Genomic DNA, 26,348 nt, shown 5'->3' on the forward strand with positions numbered 1-26,348 from the left:
CATATTCTATTTTGTGGAAGGCATGGGAGATTTAACTTTAGCTTAGGTGAACTGAGAGAGGGAAATACAAGAGAAAGTGAACACATCAAAGGAATTGTGGGGTTTTTAAAGATAAAATTCCACAGCAGTTTTGCCTCAGAGATTACACACAAAGGAGTGTGTAATCTCTTTTCAAAGACTTCCTCATCTTCCTGTGGGAACATTCTTTTTTTAAAAAATTCCGTTATAGAGTATGGTTGATGCATAATGCTGTGTTAGTTTCAGGCATACAGCAAAGTGAATCAGCTCTATATATAAGTCCATTCTTTTTAAGATTCTATTCCCATATTGGCAATTACAGAGTACTGAGTAGAGTTCCCTGTGGTCTACAGTAGGTCCTTATCAGTTATCTATTTTATACATAGTAGAGTATATATATCAAAAACGATCTCCCAATGTATTCCCCACCTAAACCCCTGATAACATAAGTTTGTTTTCTACATCTGTAACTTTATTTCTGTTTTATAGACAAGTTCATTTGTACCCTATTTTTAGATTCCATGTATAAGTGATATCATATATTTGTCTTTGTCTGACTTCACTCAATATGACAATCTCTAGATCCCTCTATGTTACTGCAAATGCCATTATTTCATTCTTTTTATGGTTAAGTAATATTTCATATGAACCACATCTTCTTTATCCACTCCTCTGTCAGTGGACATTTAAGTTGCTTCCATATCCTGGCTATTGTAAATAATGGTGCAATAAACATTGGGGTACATGTATGTTTCTGAATTATGATTTTCTCCATATACATACCCAAGAGAGGGATTGCTGGATGGTATGATAGCTCTAATTTTATTGTTTTAAGGCACTTCCATACTGTTCTCCATAGTGACTGCACCAATTTATGTTCCCACCAACAGTGGAGGAGGGTTCCCTTTTCTTCATACTCTCTTCAGCATTTACGGTTTGTAGTTATTTTTTTTAATAAATGCATTCTTTTTTATAATTGTTTTACTTATTTATTTTTGGTTGTGCTGTGTCTTCACCGCTGGATGTGGATTTTCTCTAGTTATGGCATGTGGGGGCTATTCTTTATTGCTGTGGCCTCTCTTGCTATGGAGCACAGTCTCTAGGTGTCAGTAGCTGTGGCTTGCAGACTCTAGAGGGGCTTAGTATTTGTGGCGCACGGCCTTAGTTGCTCCATAGCATGTGGGATCTTCCCGGTCCAGTGACAGAACTGCTGTTGCCTGCATTGCAAAGCAGACTTCTAGCCACTGAACCACCAGGGAAGCCCTATTTGTAGATTCTTTGATGTTGGCCATTCTGAGCAGTGTGAGGTGACACCGCATTGTAGTTTTGATTTGCTTTTCTCTGATAATGAGTGAGTCGAGCACCTTTCCATGTGCATTTTAGCTGTCTGTATGTCTTCTTTGGAAAAATATGTATTTAGATCTTCTGCCCATTTTTTGATTGGATTGTCTGGTTTTTTTTTTTTATATTAAGCTACATGAGCTGTTTGTATATCTTTGGAGGTTAATCCCTTGTCAGTTGTTTCATTTGCAAATACTTTTTCCCATTCTGAGGGTTGTCTTTTCATTTTATGGTTTCCTTTGCTGTGCAAAAGCTTCTAAGTTTAATTAGATCCCATTTGTTTATTTTTGTTTTTATTTTCAATCCTCTAGGAGGTGGATAGAAAAAGATCCTGCTGTGATTTATGTCAGGAGTGTTCTACCTATATTTTCCTCTAAGAGTTCTATAGTATTACACTTTACATTTAGGTCTTTAGTCCAGTTTTAGTTTATTTTTGTTTATGGTGTTAGGAAGTGTTCTAATTTCCTTCTTCTTTAATTAGATTTTTCTTCTAAAACTTTTCCCTTATGAGCAACCAATCTGAATTCATTGAAACTGTGGTAAATTGCTAATGATCTTCTGAACCCAGATCTTGTGCAGCTAAGATGAGGATAGAGTGACATGTCACCCCAACAGCAAAGAGACAATATGTTTAAACTATGTCTCAGTTAATGAAAAACATTACATGATATAGATAGTACCATGTGATGGTATGGGGCTTCCTTAATGGCTCAGATGATAAAAAGTCTGCCTGCAATGCAGGAGACCTGGGTTTGATACCTGGGTAGGGAAGATCCCTTGGAGAAGGAAATGGCAATTCACTCCAGTATTCTTGCCTAGAGAATTCCAAGGACAGAGGAGCTTGGTGGGCTACAGTCCTTGGCATCACAAAGAGTGTGACAGTATAGGTAGATTGGTATAGACCCACATCCATGATCATGTCGTGATGCCACTATTTAATAATTTGAAAGTTTGAACAGGTTGCTGAAGATGACAGAAAAGAGCAGCATAGCCCAGACTGAACCCAAAACAAGAATAAGTATCATCTCCCCAGAAAGGCTCACCTTAATGATCTGTCCATCACACATTCTATAGAAGGGCACTTGCAATTGTAATTGTCATGAAACATCCCGAAGTTATGGCCCATTTCATGGGCCATGGTTCCTGCAACCTGAAGTGCATTGGGACTGTGATCCTGAGGATAAGAATAGAGAGACAGATCCTCTGGTTTGCAAACTGAATTATCATTCAGGAAATAATTAAATATTTTTACTGAAGCCGAGTGGAGTAGAGAGTCTGATTTTAGCTTCAGCCTCCTCACCTTGTCAACGTGGTCTACTGGAGAAGGAAATGACAAACCACTTGAATATTCTTGCCTTGAGAACCCCATGAACAGTATGAAAAGGCAAAAGATATGATGCCAGAAGATGAGGCCCCCACCTCATCTTCTGTAGGTGTCCAATACGCTACTGGGGAAGAGCAGAGAAATAGCTCCAGAAAGAGTGAAGAGGCTGGGCCAAAGCAGAAATGCATCATGCATTCGTGCAGATGCAGTTGTGCATGCATCTGGTGGTGAAAGTGAAGTCCAATGTTATAAAGAACAAAATTGCGCAGGAGCCTGGAATGCTGGGTCCATGAATCAAGATAAACTGGAAGTGGTCAAACAGATAGCAGAGTGAACATCAACATTTTAGGAAATCAGTGAACTAAATTGGATGGGAATAGGCGAATTTAATTCAGATGCTCATTATATCTACTACTGTGGGTGAGAATCCTTTAGAAGAATGGAGTAGCTTTCACAGTCAACAAAAGAGTCCGAAATGCAGTACTTGGCTGCAGTCTCAAAAATGACAGAATGATCTCAGTTCATTTCCAAGGCAAAACATTCAACATCACAGTAATCCAAGCCTATGCCCCTAATGCTGAAGAAGCTGAAGTCAAATGGTTCTATGAAGACCTACAAGACCTTTTAGAACTAACACCAAAAAAAGATGTCTTTTTCATCATAGGGGATTGGAATACAAAAGTAGGGAGTCAAGATATACCTGGAGTAACAGGCAAGTTTGGCTTTGAAGTACAAAATGAAGCAGTGTGTGTGTGTGTGTGTGTGTGTGTGTGTGTGTGAGTTGCTCAGTCATGTCTGACCCTGCAACCCCATGGACTCTAACCTGCCAGGCTCCTCTGTCCAAGGGATTCTCCAGGCAAGAGTACTGGAATGGATTGCCATTTCCTTCTCCAAAATGAAGCAGAGCAAAGGCTAACAGAGGTTTGCCAAGAGAATGCCAAGAGAATACCCTCTGCCAACAACACAAGAGATAACTCTACACATGGACTTCATCAGATGGTGGAATACGAAAATCAGATTGATTATATTCTTTGCAGACAAAGATGGAGAGGTTCTACACAGTCAGCAAAAATGGGACCTAGAGCTGACTGTGACTCAGATCATGAGCTCCTTATTGCAAAATTCAGACTTAAGTTGAGGAAAGTAGGGAAAACCACTAAGCCATTCAGATATGACCTAAATCAAATTCCTTATGATTATACAGTGGATATGACAAATAGATTCAAGGGATTAGATCTGATAGGCAGAGTGCCTGAAGAACTACAGACAGGGGTTCATAACATTGTACAGGAGGCAGTGATCAAAACCATCCCAAAGAAAAAGAAATGCAAGAAGCAAAATGATTGTCTGAGGAGGCCTTACAAATAGCTGAAAAAAGAAGAGAAGTGAAAGGCAAAGGAGAAAGGGAAAGATATACCCAAATGAATGTAGAGTTCCAGAGAATAGCAAGGAGAGGTAATAAAGCCTTCTTAAGTGAACAATGCAAGGAAACAGAGGAAAAACAAAGGGAAGCCTGGTGTGCTGCAGTCCTTGGGATTGCAAAGAGTCAGACACAACTGAGTGACAGAACAACAGCAATAACAAAGGTAAAACAGATAAGCAGATGTGTATAATAAATCCCAGCAGCCATTAAAAAGAAAAGTCAATAAAAAGCTAATAATGGAGGTAAATGAAATTATTTTTTGAATACTCAATTCTAAAAAGGCAGAAAAAATAGAAGAGATGGTATAGGAAACATCTAGCAAGATGACAGATTTTAGTTCAACAATATCAGTAATGTATTACATATAAATTACTTAAGCATACAATGTAAAATACAGATTGGCAGACTAGATTAAAAAAAAAAAAACCCATGTGTATAATGTCTAGCAGAAATCTTCTTTAAATGGAAAGAAATCTATATGTTAAAAATTAAAGGAAGGAAAATGTTGTATCAAGTAAACTGTCCACAAAGTATTATACTCATATTGGATAAAGTAAACTTTACAACAGGAATAATTCAGGAAAAAGAGGAACATAATATGATAAATGGATCAAATCTAAATTGACCTGAATATCTAAATAATACATGAACCCAAAAAGAAATCAAAATGAAGATTAGAGGAATCAACCTGCCTGACTTCAGGCTCTACTACAAAGCCACAGTCATCAAGACAGTATGGTACTGGCACAAAGACAGAAATATAGATCAATGGAACAGAATAGAAAGCCCAGAGATAAATCCACTTACCTATGGACACCTTATCTTCGACAAAGGAGGCAAGGATATACAATGGAAAAAAGACAACCTCTTTAACAAGTGGTGCTGGGAAAACTGGTCAACCACTTGTAAAAGAATGAAACTAGAACACCTCCTAACACCATACTCAAAAATAAACTCAAAATGGATTAAAGATCTAAATGTAAGACCAGAAACTATAAAACTCCTAGAGGAGAACATAGGCAAAACACCCTCCGACACAAATCACAGCAGGATCCTCTATGACCCACCTCCCAGAATATTGGAAATAAAAGCAAAAATAAACAAATGCGACCTAATGAAACTTAAAAGCTTTTGCACAACAAAGGAAACTATAAGCAAGGTGAAAAGACAGCCCTCAGATTGGGAGAAAATAATAGCAAATGAAGCAACAGACAAAGGGTTAATCTCAGAAGTATACAAGCAGCTCCTGCAGCTCAATTCCAGAAAAATAAATGACCCAATCAAAAAATGGGTCAAAGAACTAAACAGACATTTCTCCAAAGAAGACATACAGATGGCTAACAAACACATGAAAAGATGCTCAACATCACTCATTATCAGAGAAATGCAAATAAAAAACCACAATGAGGTACCATTACATGCCAGTCAGGATGGCTGCTATCCAAAAGTCTACAAGCAATAAATGCTGGAGAGGGTGTGGAGAAAAGGGAACCCTCTTACACTCTTGGTGGGAATGCAAACTAGAACAGCCGCTATGGAGAACAGTGTGGAGATTCCTTAAAAAACTGGAAATAGAAGTGCCATATGACCCAGCAATCCCACTCCTGGGCATACACACCGAGGAAACTAGATCTGAAAGAGACACGTGCACCCCAATGTTCATCGCAGCACTGTTTATAATAGCCAGGACATGGAAGCAACCTAGATGCCCATCAGCAGACGAATGGATAAGGAAGCTATGGTACATATACACAATGGAATATTACTCAGCCATTAAAAAGAATTCATTTGAATCAGTTCTAATGAGCTGGATGAAACTGGAGCCCATTATACAGAGTGAAGTAAGCCAGAAAGATGAAGACCAATACAGTATACTAATGCATAAATATGGAATTTAAAAAGATGGTAACGATAACCCTATATGCAAAACAGAAAAAGAGACACAGATGTACAGAACAGACTTTGGGACTCTGTGGGAGAAGGTGAGGGTGGGACATTCTGAAAGAACAGCATTGAAACATGTATACTATCAAGGGTGAAACAGATCACCAGCCCAGGTTGGATGCATGAGACGGGTGCTCAGGGCTGGTGCACTGGGAAGACCCAGAGGGATGGGATGGGGAGGGAGGCGGGAGGGGGGATCGGGATGGGGAACACATGTAAATCCATGGCTGATTCATGTCAGTGTATGGCAAAAACCACTACAATATTGTAAAGTAATTAACCTCCAACTAATAAAACTAAATGAAAAAAAAATGAAGATTAGAAAAAATTTTGTTAATAAAAATGAAAACACACATATCCAAATATCTCAGATGCAGCTAAAGCAGTGCATAGTAAGAAATTAATAGCATTAAATTATCATATTTGAAAAGAATAAAAGTATCAAGTTCATGATTTAAAATTCTTCCTTACTTAACTAAAAAAAGAACAAATTAAATACAGAGAAAGCAAGAAAAGAATCAATAGTCAAGACAGGAACTGAAATCAATGAAATAGAAATCAGAAAAACCATAGGAGCATCAGTAAAGCTAAAACTGTTTCTCTGAGATCAATAAAATTGATACACCCTAGCCAAATTGATCATGGGGAAACCCTCCCCTGATCCACACACACACAAATTACTAATATCATGAATGACAGAGGGGAAATCACTATAAATGGTTCATACATTAAAAAGATAGTAAGGGAATATCATCAACAAATTTATGCCAACTTAAATGAAATGGACAACTTTCCTTGAAACACAAACTACCATGGCTTACTTAAGAAAAGATAAATAAGCTGAATAGCTCTATATTTATTGAAGAATTGATTGCATGCTTAAAAACCTTGCAACAAAAAATATCAGGCCTGTATGGTTTTACTGATGAATTGTACTGAACATTTTACTATGTTATAGTACTGATTTGGGCTTCCCTGGTGGCTCAGTGGTAAAGAATCTACCTGCCAATGCAGGAGATGTAAGAGATGTAGGTTTGATCCCTGGGTCGGAAACATCCCCTGGAGGAGGAAATGGCAACCTTCTCCACTATTTGGGAAATCCCAAGGACAAAGAAGCCTGGCAGGCTATAGTCTATGGTGTGGCAAAAGAGTCAGACACGACTTAGTGACTAAACAACAATAATACTGATTTTACTCAAATATTCCAGAAAAAAACAAACTGATTTTATTCAAATATTCCAGAAAATTGAAAATTGCACATCATTGCATATGGTCAAGTTTATACTGATATTTGCCCTAAGAGTAAAACCTGAAAAATACACATTATAGGAAAAGACAACTACAGACTAATATCCCTTCTGAATATAGACGTAAAAATCCTCATGATATGTTAACATGTTGAATTTAGTAATATATACAAGATATAATACATTATGACCATGCTGGGTTTATGGTGAATGTGCAAGATTGAGGCAATATTTGAAATTCCATCAATGTTATTTCCCACATCAACAGATTAAAGGAGAAAAACAATATTTTCTCCATAGATTCAGCACAACAGCCCTTGACAGACTTGAACTGTAGAACCAACAATTTTATCTTTAAACAAACCTTAATGATGCCAGCAGAAAAATCAGGAGAGCACATTGTAGACATGTAAGCGAGGCCCACAGTTGTTCCAGAAAATTCTACTGTCCTGTGAAAAAGAAAGAAATTGATACAACTTATGATTCTAATTGGGCTTCCCAGGTGGGGCTGCTGCTGCTGCTGCTAAGTCACATCAGTCATGTCTGACTCTTAGCGACCCCATGGACTGCAGCCTACCAGGCTCCTCCATCCATGGGATTTTCCACCCAAGAGTACTGGAGTGGGCTGCCATTGCCTTCTCCGCAGGTGGGGCTAGTGGTAAATAATTTGACTGCCAATACAGGATACATAAGAGACTCCGATTCCTGGGTGGGAAAGATCCCCTGGAGGAGGAAATGGCAACCAACTCCTGTATTCTTGCCTGGAGAATCCCACGAACAGAGAATCCCATGAAATGGGCTATGGTCCATGGGTTTGCAAAAAGTGGGACACAACTGAAACAACTTGGCAGGCACTCATGATTCTAATAATAGACATTTTTCTATAGACAATTCCTCTAGAATGCTGATTAGCAGAGAAACTCATGACACTTTTTTTTATATGATGGTTGTCATACCATCTAAATCCAGGCATCTGGATGTAATCACTGTTAATATTTTTGCTTTATAAATATAAATTAAATTATAAATGTATATAAATATATATATTAAAGTGAAATATCTTTCATTTTTAAAATATCCTTCATTTTAATTTATATTTTCCTCATATATTTTTATATATGTTTGCTTTGATTTTCTTTTAGCACTGCTATAGCTGTAGCTGGATTTGGAATCTGGGCCCATTCTGAAAGCTTTTGTATTATTGAAGTACTTATGCAATTGAAATATCTGTCCTGTTTAAGAGATATTTTAACTACTTGCATTTGTTCACATAGATAATATATTTGGTCTTCAGTCATTTTAGTTTCTTTTTAAAATTTTATTCCATTTTGTTTTCCTTTCAATTTGTAATTATTCCACATGTTTTTTTGATTATTACTATTGTGCTATCTGTTCAAGAAGGTCACTCTGGCCTGTCTCCAGAAATTTGCAAAGTATGTATTATTTTCCAAATTCCCTTAGTAGATGCATTTACATAAAAAGTTGAACCTATGTTTTCCCACTTATCAACATCAAGAATGGAGAGAGTACATTTTGCCATAAAAAATGAAGAAATTAGAGAACTTCCTTCCACTTTCCATTCCTTATGGAGTTATCTGTTATTTTGAAATGATACTTTGTGTCACACATGATACTCTAAAAGATTTACGGCATTTGTATTGTCTTTTAAAATTATATTAGAAAATTTTTATATTCAAGTCTACATTTTTGTGGATTTAATCCTTGCTCCTAGCTCATTTATAAAAAATAAAATTCTCCTCCATTATGGAGTTCACTATTTTGCTTTCTCTTTCCTGTGGAGAGAGTTCATTTGGAATCTTAGAGTCCATATTAGATGCCTACCTGATGATGCCCAAGTATAGGCGTATTTTGTCAATTTGTCAGAGAAATGGTAAGACTTTCAATTTACACATGATAGCACAGTTCTTTCCTCTACCATTATCTTTTTAGTCCTTTTATCCTGTTTATTCTGGTCTATTCAGGAAATCTGCTCTTGATATTGGATTACCATGCCTTATCTGTACAATCTGTCATCCTGGTCATGATTTACATCTCTCTACCTTAATTATTTCACAACACCAGATTCTACTACAATTTGAGCATGGTCCTGGAGCCAGTCTAGTAAAAGTTTAATTCCCATATTCTTATGTTTGTAGCTCAGTCATTAAGTTTAATTCCTATACTGCTGTTCAAATGAGGTATGTCTTGTGCTGAGTCCCTGAGTCTGGAACTCATCTTCCCAAACTGAGAGACTGTGGGTGGCTATCCTTCAAAGATAACCCCAGTGAACCAGCTTTGCAGTATTCACATCCCGTGTAGCCGCTGCTGTTGTCGTCCAGTCGCTAAGTCGTATCCAACTCTTTGTGACCTTACAGACTATAGCCCACCAGGCTCCTCTATCCTTGGGATTTTCCAGGCAAGAATACTGGAGTGGGTTGCCGTTTCCTCCTCCAGGGGATCTTCCCAACCCAGGGATCAAAACTGCATCTGCTGCACTGGCAGGCAGGTTCTTTACTGCGGAGACACCAGGGAAGCCCCCATTATCTAAACCCTGTCTTTCTGTTCTGTTATAGACCAAGTAACAATCAAAAAAGCTTCTGATGAATCATTGCTCCCGTACAGCTTCTCTCTCTTTAAAAAAAAAAAAAAAGAAAAGAAAAGAAGACCATGTGCAATGTAAGATCCAAAAGAATATTTTGTAAACTTTTAGCACCCTATGTGTAAACCTGTAATGCTTTGAGATACCATTTACTTTGTCAAGACTTTGAAAGATGTCTATGCCAAATACCACAGAATGCAAAAAGGGGGAAAATCTATACATACGTGAGTAGCTGAGCAACATCATGGTGCTTTCTCTTCAGGAGGACATTTGCCCTCCACTTAGAAAAATTTTCTAAAGTGAGGCTTGCATTGGAAGATATATATATCTTATCCTCGTCATTCCAGAGCTCCATCCCAATTAAGGCCACGTAAGTATTGAGCTTTTTATAAAGCTGTTAAAAAAGAAAAAAATGGCAAAGCAACTATTCATAATGGTGCTATTATCTTTTAATATTTTCTATGTACTCCAGATTTTCAAACTTCTTTACAATTACACTGTAAAAACCTTATTTCCAAACATACTTGTGTAATGGAAGTCACCATCTCTTTTGCCAGATGCTAGCATCCCCGTTTGTAGGCAAGACACACACTCTTAGTTCAGGTTTATAAACTCCTTTTTTCTGTGACAAAGGGTCTATTGAAACAAATTTTTCCTGCTTGCAACCTCAAGAAATATTATAATATCCTGCTAGTAGTTCATGACTATGACTTCACTATAAATGTATTTTCTCAATTGCTATGTAACTTTCTCAGAGTCATAATTTTTCAGAATTAACAAGCTTGGCTATATTTAAAATGGATAACCAACAAGGACCCACTGTAAGCACAGAGAACTCTGTTCAGGGTGATGTAGCAGCCTGAATGGGAGAGGAGTTTGGAGGAGAATGGATACATGTATAGGTATGGCTGAGTCCCTTCACTGTCCCCCTGAAACTATTACCGTATTGTTCATTGGCTATACTCCAACACAAAATAAAAAGTTAAAAAAATCTTGCTATGGAAAATAAATAAAGTTTTAAAAAGAATTAGCAAGCTTGACTTGGTGCTGATTTGAACATCAGAAAAGGAAAAGGCTACATGGAAAAGTCCTGCATATATGAGTTACTATAAAGTAAGGGACTCTGTTATCGAACTGGATTGAACCAAAGAATCTACAGCACACATAGGATACCTTTAGAAATAACCAGTTAAGCTTATGAGACAATACACTTACTTTACAGATAAAAACTTATATTGCTACTATAGTTTGTAAAACTGCAGTGTTGGTCAAAGAGTACAAACTTCCAGTTAGAAGATAAGTAAGTTCTGGGGATCTAATGTACAATATGGGGATTACAGTTAATGATACTGTATTCTATGCTTCAAAATTGCAAAAAGGGTAGATCTCTAAATGTTCTCATCACACACACACACAAAAAAAACCTGATGGAATCATGTGACATGATGGAGGTGTTCACCAATCCATCAGGTTAGCAAAACTAATCATTTTGCAATATATAAGTATACCAAATCAACATATTGAATGCCTTAAATCTGTCCAATATAATAAGTCAAATATATCTCAATAAAGCTGGGGGGAAAACACAGTTAAGACTTTCTCTTGGGGAAACTTCCTGCTAAGAAATTTGAGAAGACATTTTTTAAAAAAGAAAACAAGAAAAGTGTTGAAAAGCAGTTATCATCAAAAGGGAAGTAAAAATCTAACCAGATTAAAATCTTGCTTTGATTGTTTTCCAACTTTCTTATTTCTCTCTTCCTTTTATTTCACCCACCTGACAAAACTTCAGTCCTGGTTAAAACAAACTGTCCTTTCTGTTTCTCCTCTATCAAGCTCTGATTTCAGACAGAGGAAAGCAAATGATGTTGACTGCTTTCACTCAGAAGACATGACTACTAACCTCAAGTGGTCTGAAACACCCTCCAGCAAACCTGCTGTATTTCCAAAGTCCATTCACTCTCACAGCTTTCTGCACATGCCTCTCTTTCTTAAACATTCTGGCACTTTCTTTCAGGTCCTCACTTTGAGCAGATTCATTGAAGAGTACAGATGCAACCAGAAGAGAATTTCCACAAGCTCCACCCATCCACCCACACTGGTCTACACCTGTTCAAACAACCTGTACTTCCCCTTCTTCACTGTATGAATGACAGGTCTGTGAGCCCAAGGCCAGCTTCCTCACTTATGCACCGGACCTGCCATCTCACCCCATATCAAAGAGATTCCTCTAGCAATTCTCCCATCTTCTTTGCATTGTCAGTGTTGAGCCTTCTGTGCAATGATTCTCATCAGCATCAAAAGGATGCCTCATTGTGGCGGGGGGAATTTCTCTTTGTGATTTTTCCTCCTTTGAGTTATGCCCCATTTCTCTGCTCCCATTTATAACAAAAACTACCAGAAAAAACAAATCTTTATTTGCTGTTTCTAAGTTCATGTCTCTCATGGCCTCTGGACTCCCTAAAATCATGATTTTCACAGTCTGTTGCTTCATCCAGGAGATCAATAATTTCTCCTTTGTTAAAGCCAATGGCCAGTCCCTGGTCCTCAGAAGCATCTCACATCATTGGTTATGTCTTTCTTTGATAGATGTTTGTTTCAAGTAGCTTCCACAACCACAACTTTTCCTTTTCTTTTCTTTACTGTCTACTCCTTGGTCTCACCTCCACTCTCACCTCCTCCCCTCTTACTCATCCTCAAAGAAGTGTTTCAAGGATATATTTTTGTGTCTTTTTCCTGCTTACCTACACCCATTTCCCTGGTGATTTTACAAATATTTTCTGTAAAGATTCAGATAGAAAATATTTTAGGCTTTAAGGCCACATGGTCTTGGCTGCAATCACTTACCACCTTTGGTATTGTAGCAAGAAAGCAACCATAGACAATGTAAACAAATGGGCATGGCTATGTTTGAATAAAACTTTATTTTATAAAGAGGCAACAGGCCACAGTTGGTCCACATGGCACAGTTTGCTGACCCATCTTATGCCACCTATGTGTGCTACACATATAGCTAATTCACACTGTTGTAGAAATTAACACAGCATTGTAAAGCAATTAGAATCAAATTAAAAAATAAATTAAAAATAAATAAATAATGCCCAAGTTTAAAAAAAGGTATAGATTTATATCTCCACTCAGACCTTGCCCTGAACTCCAATCTTCAGGATTTCCACCTAGAAGTCTTTGTACAAAAAGATACCTCAAAGTTGATGTGTCCAAAATGGAAAGCCTAATCTCTTCTCTGAAATATTCCCATTGTTCCCCCACCATTGCTTCACATTCTTGAAGTTGCTCAGGTCAAAACCCTTGATGTCACCTGACTTCTTTCTTTTTTTATGCTTCTCATATCCCATCCACCTTATAAACTCAAGTCACTCTATCCAGAGATCAGACCTTCCCAGTAGGTCACCCATCACCGATTTCTCTCAAGCCACCACTATCTCTTAGCCTGAATTATGACATAATTCCCCTACCTGGCCTTGTTTCTGCTCTTGCGCTCCTTCAGTTTATCTTCAACAGAACAGCCAAAGTCATCTTTTAAGAACCCAGATCTAAACATATCACATCTCAGGTTAGGCTTTCTAATGTCTTCCTCACTCATTAAGAAAAACAAAATCCTAAATACCATCTGTGATCACTTATCTGTGAGATCTAAAATATAACATAAATGAATTGACTCATGAAACAGAAACAGACTCTCAGACAGAGAACTGACCTGTAGTTGCCAAGGGGGAGAGGGTGGTGTGGGGGGGATGGATTAGGAGTTTGAGATGAGCTGATGCAAGCTATTATTTATAGGATGGATAAACAACAAGGTCCTACTGTATAGTACAAGGAACATACTTTGCAATGGTTTATCCTGTGATAACATAATGAGAAAGAATATAAAAGAATGTACGTAAATGTATAACTGAATCACTGCTATACAGCAGAAATTAATACAACATTGTCAATCAACTATGTTTTATTAAAAAAAAAATAGCAAAGTCCTTACACAGGCTCACTAGGGCCTTCAAGTTTTGGCCACCACTACCTTTAGATGTCATCTCCCTCTCTTGGCCCTGGCCTTCCACTTACTCCTCAAGCAAGGCAATCTAGGTTCGACACTCAGGTCATTTTTTCTTCCTAGGGTTAGATCTGTCTCTTTCCTACAAGTCTCTGCTCAAATATTACCCTATTTGAGATGACTTCCCTATTAACACAGCACCCAAGACATCTCACTGCAGGACTTCACTGGTGGTTCTCTGGTAAAGAAACCATCTTCCAATGTAGGGGGATTGGAGTTTGATCCCTGATCAGGGAACTAAATCCCACATGCTGCAGGGCAACGAAGCCCTCACACCATAACCAGAGGGCCCATGCATTGCAACTAGAGTAGGGTGCATGCCACGATGAAGAACCTGAGTGCTGCAACAAAGAATTAGCATAGCCAAAAAAGAAGAAAAACAAAACAAAACAAAACCACCAAACCACAATGCATACATGTAAATCTTTCTCTTCCTTTCTCTTTCTCTCTCTTTTTTAAAACTGTTTTATTATTCTTTATAGTACATATCATCATCTTACACACTATTTATTTGACTCGTTTGCCTCTTTGAACAAGAATGCTAACTTCCTGAAGGGAAGAATAATGCCTTGAAGAAAGAGATATTTGTCAGTTTTGTTCCCCTTTTTATTTCCATAATCTAGAAAAATACTTGGCACAAAGTAAGTGCTCAATAAACATGGCCACTTCTTGAGGTCTCTTAAGAGGAGTCAGCATACTCTCTGTGGTGAGAAAATGAGATATGACCTTGGTCACTGAGTCCGTCTTCATTTCATTTCTATTGTTACAGTAATTGCAGGACCACAGGTGACTCAGCCATTTCAACTAAGTAGGCTAACTATATGTTCAACTAACAAGGTTTGAATAGAAGGGATATAAATATAATTTTAATGGAAATTAGATGATAAAATCATGTTTAAAGACTGAATCAACAGTTGTACAATGAAAATAGGCTTGGAAATCTAACCAATCTAAGATAAAATCTTCTCTCTATTGTTATCTAACTTTGTGATTTTAGGCAAGTTATTTTGTGTCTTAGAAGCTAATTCATTAGCTATAAATTAGATTTAATAATATGTTAGAGTTGTTCAAGGTTTAAATGAGATAATGTAGCGAAAGCTGTTATTGTACCAGAGTTTGGCTTATCTCATTGGTTGGTTAGTTGGTTTTTCCATTTGGTTTTCTATTGGGATTTGTATGTCAGCATTTTCTTACTGGGCTTTAGAAAACAAAGACCATGAAACAAAACCACCTTCTAAATCTTGATGGACCTACGAATAATGTGGCAAGTAGGTGACATACTTCTCTATCATGTAATATTAATATTCAATGAAGTAGCCAAAGTTATGGTCACCTTTCAAGAGACAGTCAGCCATATTCTTAGAAGCATTGGTTTTTCTTCCCTGTCTCATGAAATAACCAGTGACACCACCTAACAAATTGTTAAAACAACACTCAATAAAATATATCATACCATGTTGATGTAATTGACCATCTCAAATACCGTCTTTCTTATTTCCTCTAGATCTTGACTGTACTTTTTAAACTAAAAAACAACACAGACAAAATACAGACATTGATAGAAATGAATGAAATTAGAAGGTTAAAAATAGCAATTTCACTAATTTTACGTATTATAGTTAATGATCAATTATAAAAGCTAGCCCTTAAACATTAAAAACAAAACACTTCTTTATTTCTCTAGCTAAATGAAAGCACTTTAGAAGATGATGTTTCATCCCATAAAGTACTATCTCAGTGTAAAGCTCTAAGGAACTATTCCTGAAGTATTTTCAGTTAAATACCATGGCTTCTTAAACTGTGTAGAACTAGTGCAAGGAAGAGTCTATTCATTTAAAGAAATATGAGCAGTAAATGAATTTAGTATAATAAGAAAGGTCAAAACTTTATGTAATAAGTATATATATATATATATATATATATATAACTTTATATAATAAGGGGTCAAACTTTATATAAAAAGAGAGGTCAAAAATGAATTAACTTATATTATCATAACATAAGTTTTCCTTTGTGATCACATATGTGGAATTCAGGTTTAGAACAATCAATATATTAAAATGCATTCAAAACTGTAACCAAAGCTCCATGTGTTATATAACTAAATGAAAAATTCTTTACAGAGTTTTCTATCAGAGTCCTTGTCTTCTTTTCTTTGTGATGAACATTTTTCCAAGTTAAGAATCTAGGCTTTTATCAGTCACACATGCTACAAATGATTTTTCTCAGTTTGTGGTCCTAATTTTTTTATAGGCTAGTTTTGCCAAACGAATAGCTTTAACTTTCACTTTGGATTCTGGCTTTTAGGTCAGGCATCTGCAAACTAAGAACCCAATGTGGCCCATGACATGCTTTTGTAAATAAAGCTTTATTTCAAATTTTTTAAAAAAAGATTAAGAATGAACATTACCCAAAAGTGCCTTTTTCAGAAAATTCTATTAGCTCTTTTAAAAATGTACCACTCCCTGATAAGCATAAACTTTAATTTACCAATGATTTAACTATTTAACATAAAACAAGTGACTAAAGAATTTAATTAGAAAATAAGTTTGGAGTTCTTGAGACAATAAGAAAGGAGCATTATAGTGCAAAAAGATCAGTTTAGGCATATTATGTTAGGTACTCATTCCTTAAAAGGCAAAATCATATCAGCCTAAATGCATGTCAAATTTCTAAATTTACAAAAAAGAATAGTTCATATTCATTATTTTAAGAACATATCCATTATTTAATATCTTGCATAATAAACTTATGCAGTATAGCATTTTAAAAGACTCATTTATTTAATATAATTACCTCACCATGGTCCAGGACCAAATAATATTCTACATATTTCTTTTTTTCCCAAGCTTTCTGGTCTTTGGATGTCTGTAAAAAAATAAAAATAAAAAGGAAAATTACTAAGGCAATGTCTCTCTCTATAAGAATCATTCTTAAATTTGAAATGTGTAATTTAATAAGAGTTGGTTGGTACCTGGGAAAGAAGGAAGACAATACTGCCATTTTGACTCTAACTAACCACCAAAATCACCTTATACTAGACTCAGAATGTCATAAGTAAAAGAGACATTGGTGATATTCTAATCTGGGCCCTTCATTTTTACCAGAGTGTAAAGGATTGCATAACTAATTAATCAGTTCAGTTCAGTCACTCAGTCGTGTCCGACTCTGTGACCCCATGGACTGCAGCATGCCAGGCTTCCCTGTCCATCACCAACTCCCAGAGCTTGCTCAAACTCATGCCCATCAAGCCAGTGACTCCATCCAACTATGTCATCCTCTGTCGTTCCCTTCTCCTCCTGCCTTAAATCTTTCCCAGCATCAGGGTCTTTGCAAATGAGTCAGTTCTTCCCATCAGATGGCTAAGGTATTGAAGCTTCAACTACAGCATCAGTCCTTCTGTTGAATATTCAGGACTGATTTCCTTTAGGATGGACTGGTTGGATCTCCTTGCAGTTCAGGGTACTCTCAAGAGTCTTCTCCAATACCACAGTTCAAAAGCATCAATTCTTTGGCACTCTGCTTTCTTTATAGTCCAACTCTCACATCTATACATGACCACTGGAAAAATCATAGCTTTGACTAGATGGACTTTTGTTGGTAAAGTAATGTCTCTGCTTTTTAATATGCTGTCTAGGTTGGTTTTTATTCCAAGGAGCAAATGTCTTTTAATTTCATGGCTGCAATCACCACCTGCAGTGATTTTGCAGCCCAAGAAAATAAAGTCTGTCACTGTTTCCAATGTTTCACCATCTATTTGCCATGAAGTGATGGGACCAGATACCATGTTGTTATTTTCCAAATGTAGGGTTTTAAGCCAACTTTTTCACTCTCCTCTTTCACTTTCATCAAGAGACTCTTCCTTGCTTTCTGCCATAAGGGTGGTGTCATCTACATCTCTGACGTGATTGATATTTCTCCCGGCAATCTTTTTTTTTTTTTTCTCCTGGAAATCTTGATTCCAGCTTGTGCTTCATCCAGCCCAGCATTTCGCATGATGTACTCTGCATATAAATTAAATAAGCAGAGTGACAACATACAGCCTTGACGTACTCCTTTTCCTATTTGGAACCAGTCTGTTGTTCCATGTCCAGGACTAACTGTTGCTTCCTGACCCACATACAGATTTCTCAAGAGGCAAGTCAGGTGGTCTGGTATTCCCATCTCTTTAAGAATTTTCCACAGTTTATTGTGATATACAGTCAAAGGCTTTGGCATAGTCAATAAAGCAGAAGTAGATATTTTTCTGGAACTTTCTTGCTTTTTCAATGATCCAGTGGATGTTGGCAATTTGATCTCTGGTTCCTCTGCCTTTTCTAAAACCAGCTTGAACATCTAGAAGTTCATGGTTCACATAGTATTGAAGCCTGGCTTGAAGAATTTTGAGCATTCCTTGACTATCATGTGAGATAAGTGCAACTGTGCAGTAGTTTGAGCATTATTTGGCATTGCCTTTCTTTGGGGTTGGAATGAAAACTGATCTTTTCCAGTCCTGTGGCCACTGCTGAGTTTTCCAAATATGCTGGCATATAGAGTGCAGCACTTTCACAGCATCATCTTTTAGGATTTGAAATAGCTCAACTGAATTCCATCAGCTCCACTAGCTTTGTTCATGGTGATGCTTCCTAAGACCCACTTGACTTCCTATGCTAGAATGTCTGGCTCTAGGTTGGTGATCACACCATCGTGATTATCTGGGTCATGAAGATCTTTTTTGTATAGTTCTTCTGTGTATTCTTGCCACCTCTTCTTAATATCTTCTGCTTCTGTGAGGTCCATACCATTTCTGTCCTTTATTGTGCCCATCTTTGCATGAAATGTTCTGGTTCCTCTGCCTTTTCTAAAACGAGGCTTCCCTTTTGGCTCATCTGGTAAAGAATCCACCTGCAATGCAGTAGACCTGGGTTCATCGCTGGGTTGGGAAGATCCCCCGGAAAAGGGAAAGGATACCCAGTCCAGTATTCTGGCCTGGAATATTCCATGGACTCTATAGTCCATGGGGTCACAAAAAGTCAGACACGACTGAGCGACTTTCACTTATCACTTATATACGCACACACAATAATTAATAGAAATGCTAAAAATAAAACTAAAGTCTTCAGATTTTTTGAACAGTGGACTTTCTCCACTAGTCTGCCATAAAATAGACATGTTAACTTCAGCATTCTCTTAGGGCCTGGTTTTGTTTTGGTTTCCTTGTATTCCTATCCCAATTAGTAGCCCCTCCTTTACCAAGGGTTCAAAGCCAGGAGTCACCACAGCACCTAGTCTGTCCTTTGCTTCTCAAACACAGCTGCATCTCCTCTGCACATTCCAAGCTTCCCTCGTTTCAGTTTCTTTCTCTCCACAAAACAAAGTAAAAACCATGTTTCACAGTAGATTTGTTACTGACCTGAGTTCTTGAACTCTGTGTGTGTGTGTGTGTGTGTGTGTGTGTGTGTGTGTGTTTGTGATATGCAGTATGCAGTGTCTTAATTCTCTGACCAGGGGTTGAACCCATGCCCCTTGTCTTGGGAGCAAGGAGTCTTAACCACTGGCCACCAGGGAAGTCCTTGAACTCTTTAATCAGTAGTAATTGATAAGAGGCCAGATGAAAAATTCAGACAAGAGTTAGATGCAACAAGTAGGCAGTTACTTGTAACAGTCTGGCCTCTTAAGGCCAAAGCTAGAGATATGCATTTGATGGTAATTAGTGCAAAGTTCCTATTTAAATAAGACATAGCACTAGATGAGATTATCCAGGAAGGATATGTAGATAAAGCAAAGAATGGGATGCAGGATTGAGCTACATGAGGCCTCTAATATTTAGTGGTCCAGCAGAGGTGGGATAACAGTGAGAGGATCTGAAGAGGAGTACCAAAATGAAACAGTAAAATGTCATGAGAGTGAGGATATTTGCACATGATTAGCAAGGAATTGAGACAGAAAGACTAGGGACCTGTATCAAGCTTAACCAGGAGATCAATGTTCATGGAAATTTATGGCTCAGAGTGATTCTCCTGGGCCCTTAGATATCATAGCACTGGTAGAACGTAGTGCTCAGTACCCAGTCTCTCAGTCGTGTCCTTTTGGTGACCTCATGGACTGCAGCCCGACAGGCTCTTCTGTCGATGGGGTTTTTCAAGCAAGAATACTGCAGTGGGTTGCCATTTTCTCCTCCAGGGGATCTTCCCAACCCAGGGATCAAACGTGTGTCTCCTGCAATAGCAGGTGGATTCTTTACTGCTGAACCACCTGGGAAGCCTGGTAGAATTTAAACCCACAGAAAATTGAATCCAACAGAGATTCTATTTTATTTAGACCTCTTCTGTCCAGGTCTTATGGATTCTGAGAACATGTATAAGAGATGATTGGATGTGAAATATATCCTGAAGAAAATGAAGGTAATGATGAAAAAGTTTTTGTGTATACATTTTATAGTTTCCATGCTGGCTTCATGGTGACTCAGAAGATAAAGAATCTGCCTGAAAAGTGGGAAACCCAGGTTCATTCCCCGGGTTGGACTCATCCTCTGGTACTGACTACCCACTCCAGTATTTTTGCCTGGAGAATTCCATGGACAGAAGAGCATGGCAGGCAATAGTACATAGGGTCAAATAGAGCTGGACACAACTGAGCAACTAACACTTCCAACACAAGCCACGTTCATTTTCTTGTGTGACTAGAAGCTGAATTCCAGGTATAACAGAATATTCTAAGCTGCAGATCCCATATTTATTTTGCTCACTGCCATATCCCCAAGACTTACAGCAGTAGTTTAAGAAAGATCTGTTGAAAAAATTCATTCATGGAGACAACAGGGTATTTTATCTCAAAGCAATAATAATACTTTATCCCATTGTTGTATGATGCAGCATTGTGAAAGTTGTCTGCTTCTAGGAGACCAGCATTACATCTATGCATCTTTTTAACCCTTGAACACAACAGATTGTTAATAACAGTATTTTTGTTGTTTATTCGCTAAGTCATGTCCAACTCTTTGTGACCCCATGAACTGTAGCCCACCAGGCTCTTCTGTCCACGGGATTTCCCAGGTAACAATACTGGAGTGGGTTGCCATTTCCTTCTCCAGATCCATATGTACCTATTAAATAAATCATCAATGTACAATGAGGTTTTAATGTCTCTGTAACCTGCTAGTTTCAACAATGACTGTAAAGTTTCAGTCAGTTGGATTTAATAGGGCTGGAACCCAGAGCAACCAGGATGAGATATATAAGAACACTGAAAATAAAAAGTAAAAGTAGGCATACAGCCAGACTGGTAGACGGGATTGTCTTCAGGTGAATCCCAGGTGCCCAGATTGTGTCAGTCATCCCACAGGAGCTGTTAGTCTTCTGCTCTTTAGGATCGTGCTTGAAGAGTGCGTGTTCCTGTTCATCCTGGTTTGTGAGGCTTAACGGTTCGATGAAGTACTTTTGATCTCCCTGACTGAAGTAACCCCTGAAAAACAGAAGAGTCTAAGCTTCCTAAAAATATTCCAGTTTTGAGTGTTAAAGACTTGTAGACTCTAAAAAGTGACTGTCACCAAAGGATTCCAAACTCAGGGCAGTGGAATATAGTATAACATTACAGCTGAAGACACCTTTAGAGATCACGTAAACTTGTTTTCTCTGTGAGGAAACTGGACCTGTTGGGGAGAAGTGACTACTGCAGTCAGACTGCTATGTCAGAGCTGGTGCTATAAGGAAATTTTGTGACCCTCAGTCCAATGGTCTTCCAATTCCCATGCGTTGTCTGCTCTAGAGGTACACTGACAATGAAAGAGACTTATAGCAAGGGTTAAAATTCTGGGTCTATGACTTAAAGTCACATAACCTCAGTTTCTCCATCTACAAAATGGGAATGATAATATCTACTGAAAAGTATAGTTGTAAAGGCTGAAGGAGATAAGATGCAAAGCACACAGTCAATGAATATTATCATTTTCTTCTCACTTCTCTCTGCTGAAATCCTGAGCTAGGATTCACTTAACCATTATTTAGGGAGCACCCATTATTCACTAGACATTGGAGCAAGGGCAAAAGGTAAAAAGGAAAAGAGTCAAACTCTCTCATCTCAAGGAGCTTATATTAAAATGAGGAAGACGGAAGTGAATCAAATGATCACATTGGATCTACAAATACACATAGTTATATGATGTATACGTAATATATACAGTTACAGCAGATAATTGCTAAGAAGGAAAAGTCTAAGAACATACAGTAGTAGGGAGACTGGACTAAGTGTACATGGAATTAGAAGAGTGGGTGTAGAGAGAAAAGTTAGACGATTTCAATATTTATCCACTTTGTTGATTTGACTGTGCCAGGTCTTAGTTGTGGCATGTGAGATTTTTAGTTGTGGCTTGTGGGATCTAGTTTACTGACCAAGGATCAAACCTGGGTGCCCTGCATTAGAAACAGGGAATCTGAGGCACTGGACCAACAGGGAAGCTCCATTTCGGTGGTTTCTTGCAGTGGTCTGCATAAAGGATGATGGCAGTTGGGACTAGGATGTGGCAGCAGACAGAGACTATAGTGAATAATCTCAGGGAATATTTAGAACATATAATCAACAGGGTTCATTAAATGAATTGAAAATGTGTATTTGAAAGGCAAGAAGTCATCAAAGAACCTAAGTCTCCGGATTAGGCAAGCGGTTGGTTGACTATAACATTCACTGAGATGGAAATCCCTGGAAAAATACCACATTAGGAAGAAAATCATTTGTAGTATATTAAGATTGAGATTTCCTTGAAATCTCCAGATGTGGAGAGATATAGAGTTATGGAAGAGGAAATGAGAAAATCAAGTCTGGGCATCAGAAGAGATATCTTATTGTAGACAGATACATGGCAAGTCATAAACATCCAGAAAGAAATGGATGTCATAGGAATGGATAGAACACACTAGAAAGAGTTTAGAGTGAAGAGAGGTTTCATTCCCTATAGGCTCTGACTCTAAAACTAGGACTCCATAACCTATATTTTGAAAGCAAGCAAACAAACAAAAACAACTCTGCAAGCAATTCAGGGATGTAATTTATAAACTGCTATCAAGAAAAGCCATGTTTCCTTCAAATTTCAAAATTTTTGAGTCTTTAGAATTCAAACTCAACTATAGTACAATTCATTATATTTGAGATTCTTTAGATTATTCACACATATCATCATCATCATCATCACAGGAACATACAAACCATCATGAAGCCTTCCTTACCTTAGACCTCTACATGTGCTGATGCTAGCATCAGAAACTTTTTCATTAACGATGTGTCCTTGGTAATAACAGTTATCCTAGGAAAAAGGGCAAAGGGGGTTGACAAAGGACAAGTGTGCATGTATTTTAGACCAGCAACTAAATTTGAATTTGAAATCTTGAAATGGTATCAAAACTGTTTTCAAACCATTTTATGCTAAACAGCAGTCAATTAGAGCTGTAAAAAAATTTTTTTAAACCAGCCTTTTGTGGATAAAATTTTCATCGTTTAGTTGGTGATCCCAAATGCCTAGGAGGCATTAACTATACCTTGTTGCAAATTTTATTGTTGCAGAAGAAGAAAGCCAGGGATGAATAGAGTCTGGGAAAAAACAAACTCATAGATGTACGTTTAAAACCTGAGTCCCTGAAATACCAGACATTCATTCTTTCCCTGGATAATTAATTGTTCATTGAGTTTTCCTAACACCAACAAGCTCTTTCCAATGAATAGATTATTCAGATCATGTTGTTGTTTCTTGATTTATCCAAAGAGTGCCACCAGGCTAACTGGATTAATATTAACATAACAACTCTGTCTCCACTTGAAGCAAAATGCTCAACCTTAATGCTTTTTCATGTGGATGTCCAGTAAAATTCACCTTTCTACTTTGGGACAGGCAGCGTGTTGGCCAACATAAACCTCTGCATTGCTATGGAAGAGAATTCTTGAAGAGCTTTCTCAGAAAAGATGGCAAAGATAAAACATCCCTCATACCTCTCCATCCTGTCTTCTCTGAATAAGAGTCCAAAGTGGAAATTATTTAGGGAAAACACAGAATTCTGCAATTCTAACGTTGAGGATATAGGATTGAGTTTGAGAGGCTACATGACACGGAGAGGTGATTGGCGCTGACTGAAAACACCAGACGCACGTAATTCTTTATTTTTCTAGTGAAAACAAGAGGCTCCTTCTGCCTGCTCTCCTATAGGGAGTGCTTGAAGGCTGGAAAGCCTTACCCAGGTGGTCAAGGGATGGGTTTGTTCTTGTCCAACTGTAAAAATGTTGGAGGATCTATTAAGAATTACTACTGCTTCTGTTTTGTAAGTTCATTTGAATCATTTTTATTTAGATTCCACAAAGTGATATCATATGATATTTATCTTTGTCTGCCTTACTTCACTTAATCTCTAGGTCCATCCATATCCTGCAATTAGAATAATTTAATTCTTTTAATGGTTGAGTAATATTCCATTATATATATATGTACCACATCTTATACCTACTACTATATATATAATAATAATCAACTATAGCACAGGGAACTCTACTTAATAATCTGTAACAACCTATATGTGAAAAGAATCTGGAAAACAACAGATACATGTATATGAATGACTGAATCACTTCTGTTATACACCTGAAAGTTGCTGTACAGCTTTACAATGTTCTAAATCAACTCTACTCCAGTAAAAAAAAGTTTAAAAATTATGAATTATTCCAGCTGAAAAAAGCAACATATATTTCACTTTCACTACTTGTCTGGCACAGACACTGCCTCTGGGTATGTGGGTCACACCCCCAATTAACAGTGAATCTAGGATACTCTGCTTTACCATGATCTGTGGGCTCGTGGTGACTGCCTTTCCACTGGAATTATAATATGTTTCTGTGTAGCCTGGTGCAAGGAGATTCCTGAGGGAGAAAAAGAAATGTCATTTTTATTCATGCTAACTGCAAAGTCCAGTGATTCAAATGAGAGATTTTCCTGGATGTGGTGAGCTTTTCCTCCTAGTCCCCCAAGACAAATCCAACATGAAAGAGGTACTTAAACAGGAGGGAGTGAGAAGAGCAGGGAAATTCCTGAGTAGTGTGCAAAAATGTCTGTTTCCTCATCAGACTTTGCATGCTTGTCAGAGGGGTGATTAGAGGCAAAAATAGAACTGAAATGGGCAAGGTTGATAAAAATGACTGAGAAGAGCAAGGTTCACCCCACCAGCAGCTTCGGATGACTGCCTTTTTCACCCAGTCCTTGTCAGTTACCAGTAACAGTTAACAATTGCAGCAGTGGAAAGTGTATTGAAAATTGACTTGCACTTGGCAGTTAGGGACCTTTCAGCATTTCCACTGAGCTTCTTAAAATTCTTTCAAGGCCTCACCAGCAAATAGGAGTCTGAATATTTTTTTTTAAGAGGCAGGGCAAGGAGAAAAGGGAGTAACTAATATGTATTAGATACTGTCTCTATCCTGGCCGCTGGAATAGATAAATTATGTGTAATGTTTAATCATTTCAACAGTCCGAACAAGTTAAGTATTACCTTCCTTATATTTCAGATGAGATTAAATAGTGACAAAGAATCTATCCAGGTCTGCCTGAATTCAAAGCCTGTACAATTTCCGTTGCATCAAACTATTTCCATACTCTAGTCAGTTGTGACTTTTTGTAAAATATTTGAAGGAGGGAAAGCATCTCACTGTTCCTATATTGAACAGTTTAGGGATTAAAAAAGCTTGAAGGAGTAGGACTAGGAAAAACTACTTTGGAAATAGTGTAGACATAGGATGATCAAGATCTGGATGGGAGCTGAGGCAGTGAAGTTTGAAAAGCAATGTTGAATTTAGATGAACTGACTGAAGGAATCAGAGACAATGAAATGTTTGAGAATATGGAAGGTTGGTGGATGTGGGTAGAAAGCAAATTGGTGTTGCAATTAGGGGATCCCGATTTTGATTTTACCACTGACTCGAATTTTGGCTCTAGAATTTAACACATATATGTCCTTTTTCTAATCTTTCAGTGTTAAAATAATAAAATGCAATAATGCATGGGAAGATTTAAAACTCTATGCTATTTCATAGAAGTTGCTAAAATATATGTCTGCTTGCATTGTGTTTTATGACTCCAACTATCAGAACGCTAGTCAACTGTGGTTTTACTCAATGTGTCTCTACTACTTCAGTAGGAACAAATATTCAAGGAACCCATTGGGTCAATTGAGAGTAAAAGCTGAATATCCAAGATTTCCAGGAGCCCCTAGGTAGTAACAGACTCAATTAGCACACTTTCCATATGCTAACTGGTTGTCGGTGAGAATAACATCAGAAGTATAGGCACTTACTTGTTTTTTTTCAAGTAAAGCACTGCAATTTTTCCATTAACCGTCATTTCATACTTCAATTCAGTTTCAAAATTTTCCTGCAAAAAT

At 37.6% G+C, this 26,348-nt stretch overlaps 1 protein-coding gene across 2 annotated transcripts in view; it reads right to left on the reverse strand.

The window, feature by feature from the left end:
- Positions 1 to 26,348, reverse strand: part of ADAM28 (ADAM metallopeptidase domain 28) — a 72,426-nt gene that overhangs the window by 32,528 nt on the left and 13,550 nt on the right. For both annotated transcript variants that reach the window (XM_061164051.1, XM_061164052.1), the window contains exons 3-11: positions 26,262 to 26,338; positions 24,759 to 24,837; positions 23,163 to 23,239; positions 21,216 to 21,405; positions 16,759 to 16,830; positions 15,416 to 15,487; positions 10,121 to 10,290; positions 7,662 to 7,746; positions 2,403 to 2,533 (exon numbers count right to left, since the gene is read on the reverse strand). In XM_061164051.1, the coding sequence (XP_061020034.1) occupies positions 2,403 to 2,533; positions 7,662 to 7,746; positions 10,121 to 10,290; positions 15,416 to 15,487; positions 16,759 to 16,830; positions 21,216 to 21,405; positions 23,163 to 23,239; positions 24,759 to 24,837; positions 26,262 to 26,338 (953 nt within the window). The remainder of the gene's footprint in view (positions 1 to 2,402; positions 2,534 to 7,661; positions 7,747 to 10,120; positions 10,291 to 15,415; positions 15,488 to 16,758; positions 16,831 to 21,215; positions 21,406 to 23,162; positions 23,240 to 24,758; positions 24,838 to 26,261; positions 26,339 to 26,348) is intronic.

Source organism: Dama dama, chromosome 16 (genome assembly GCF_033118175.1).
Source record: "Dama dama isolate Ldn47 chromosome 16, ASM3311817v1, whole genome shotgun sequence".
Classification (NCBI taxonomy): Eukaryota; Metazoa; Chordata; class Mammalia; order Artiodactyla; family Cervidae; genus Dama; species Dama dama.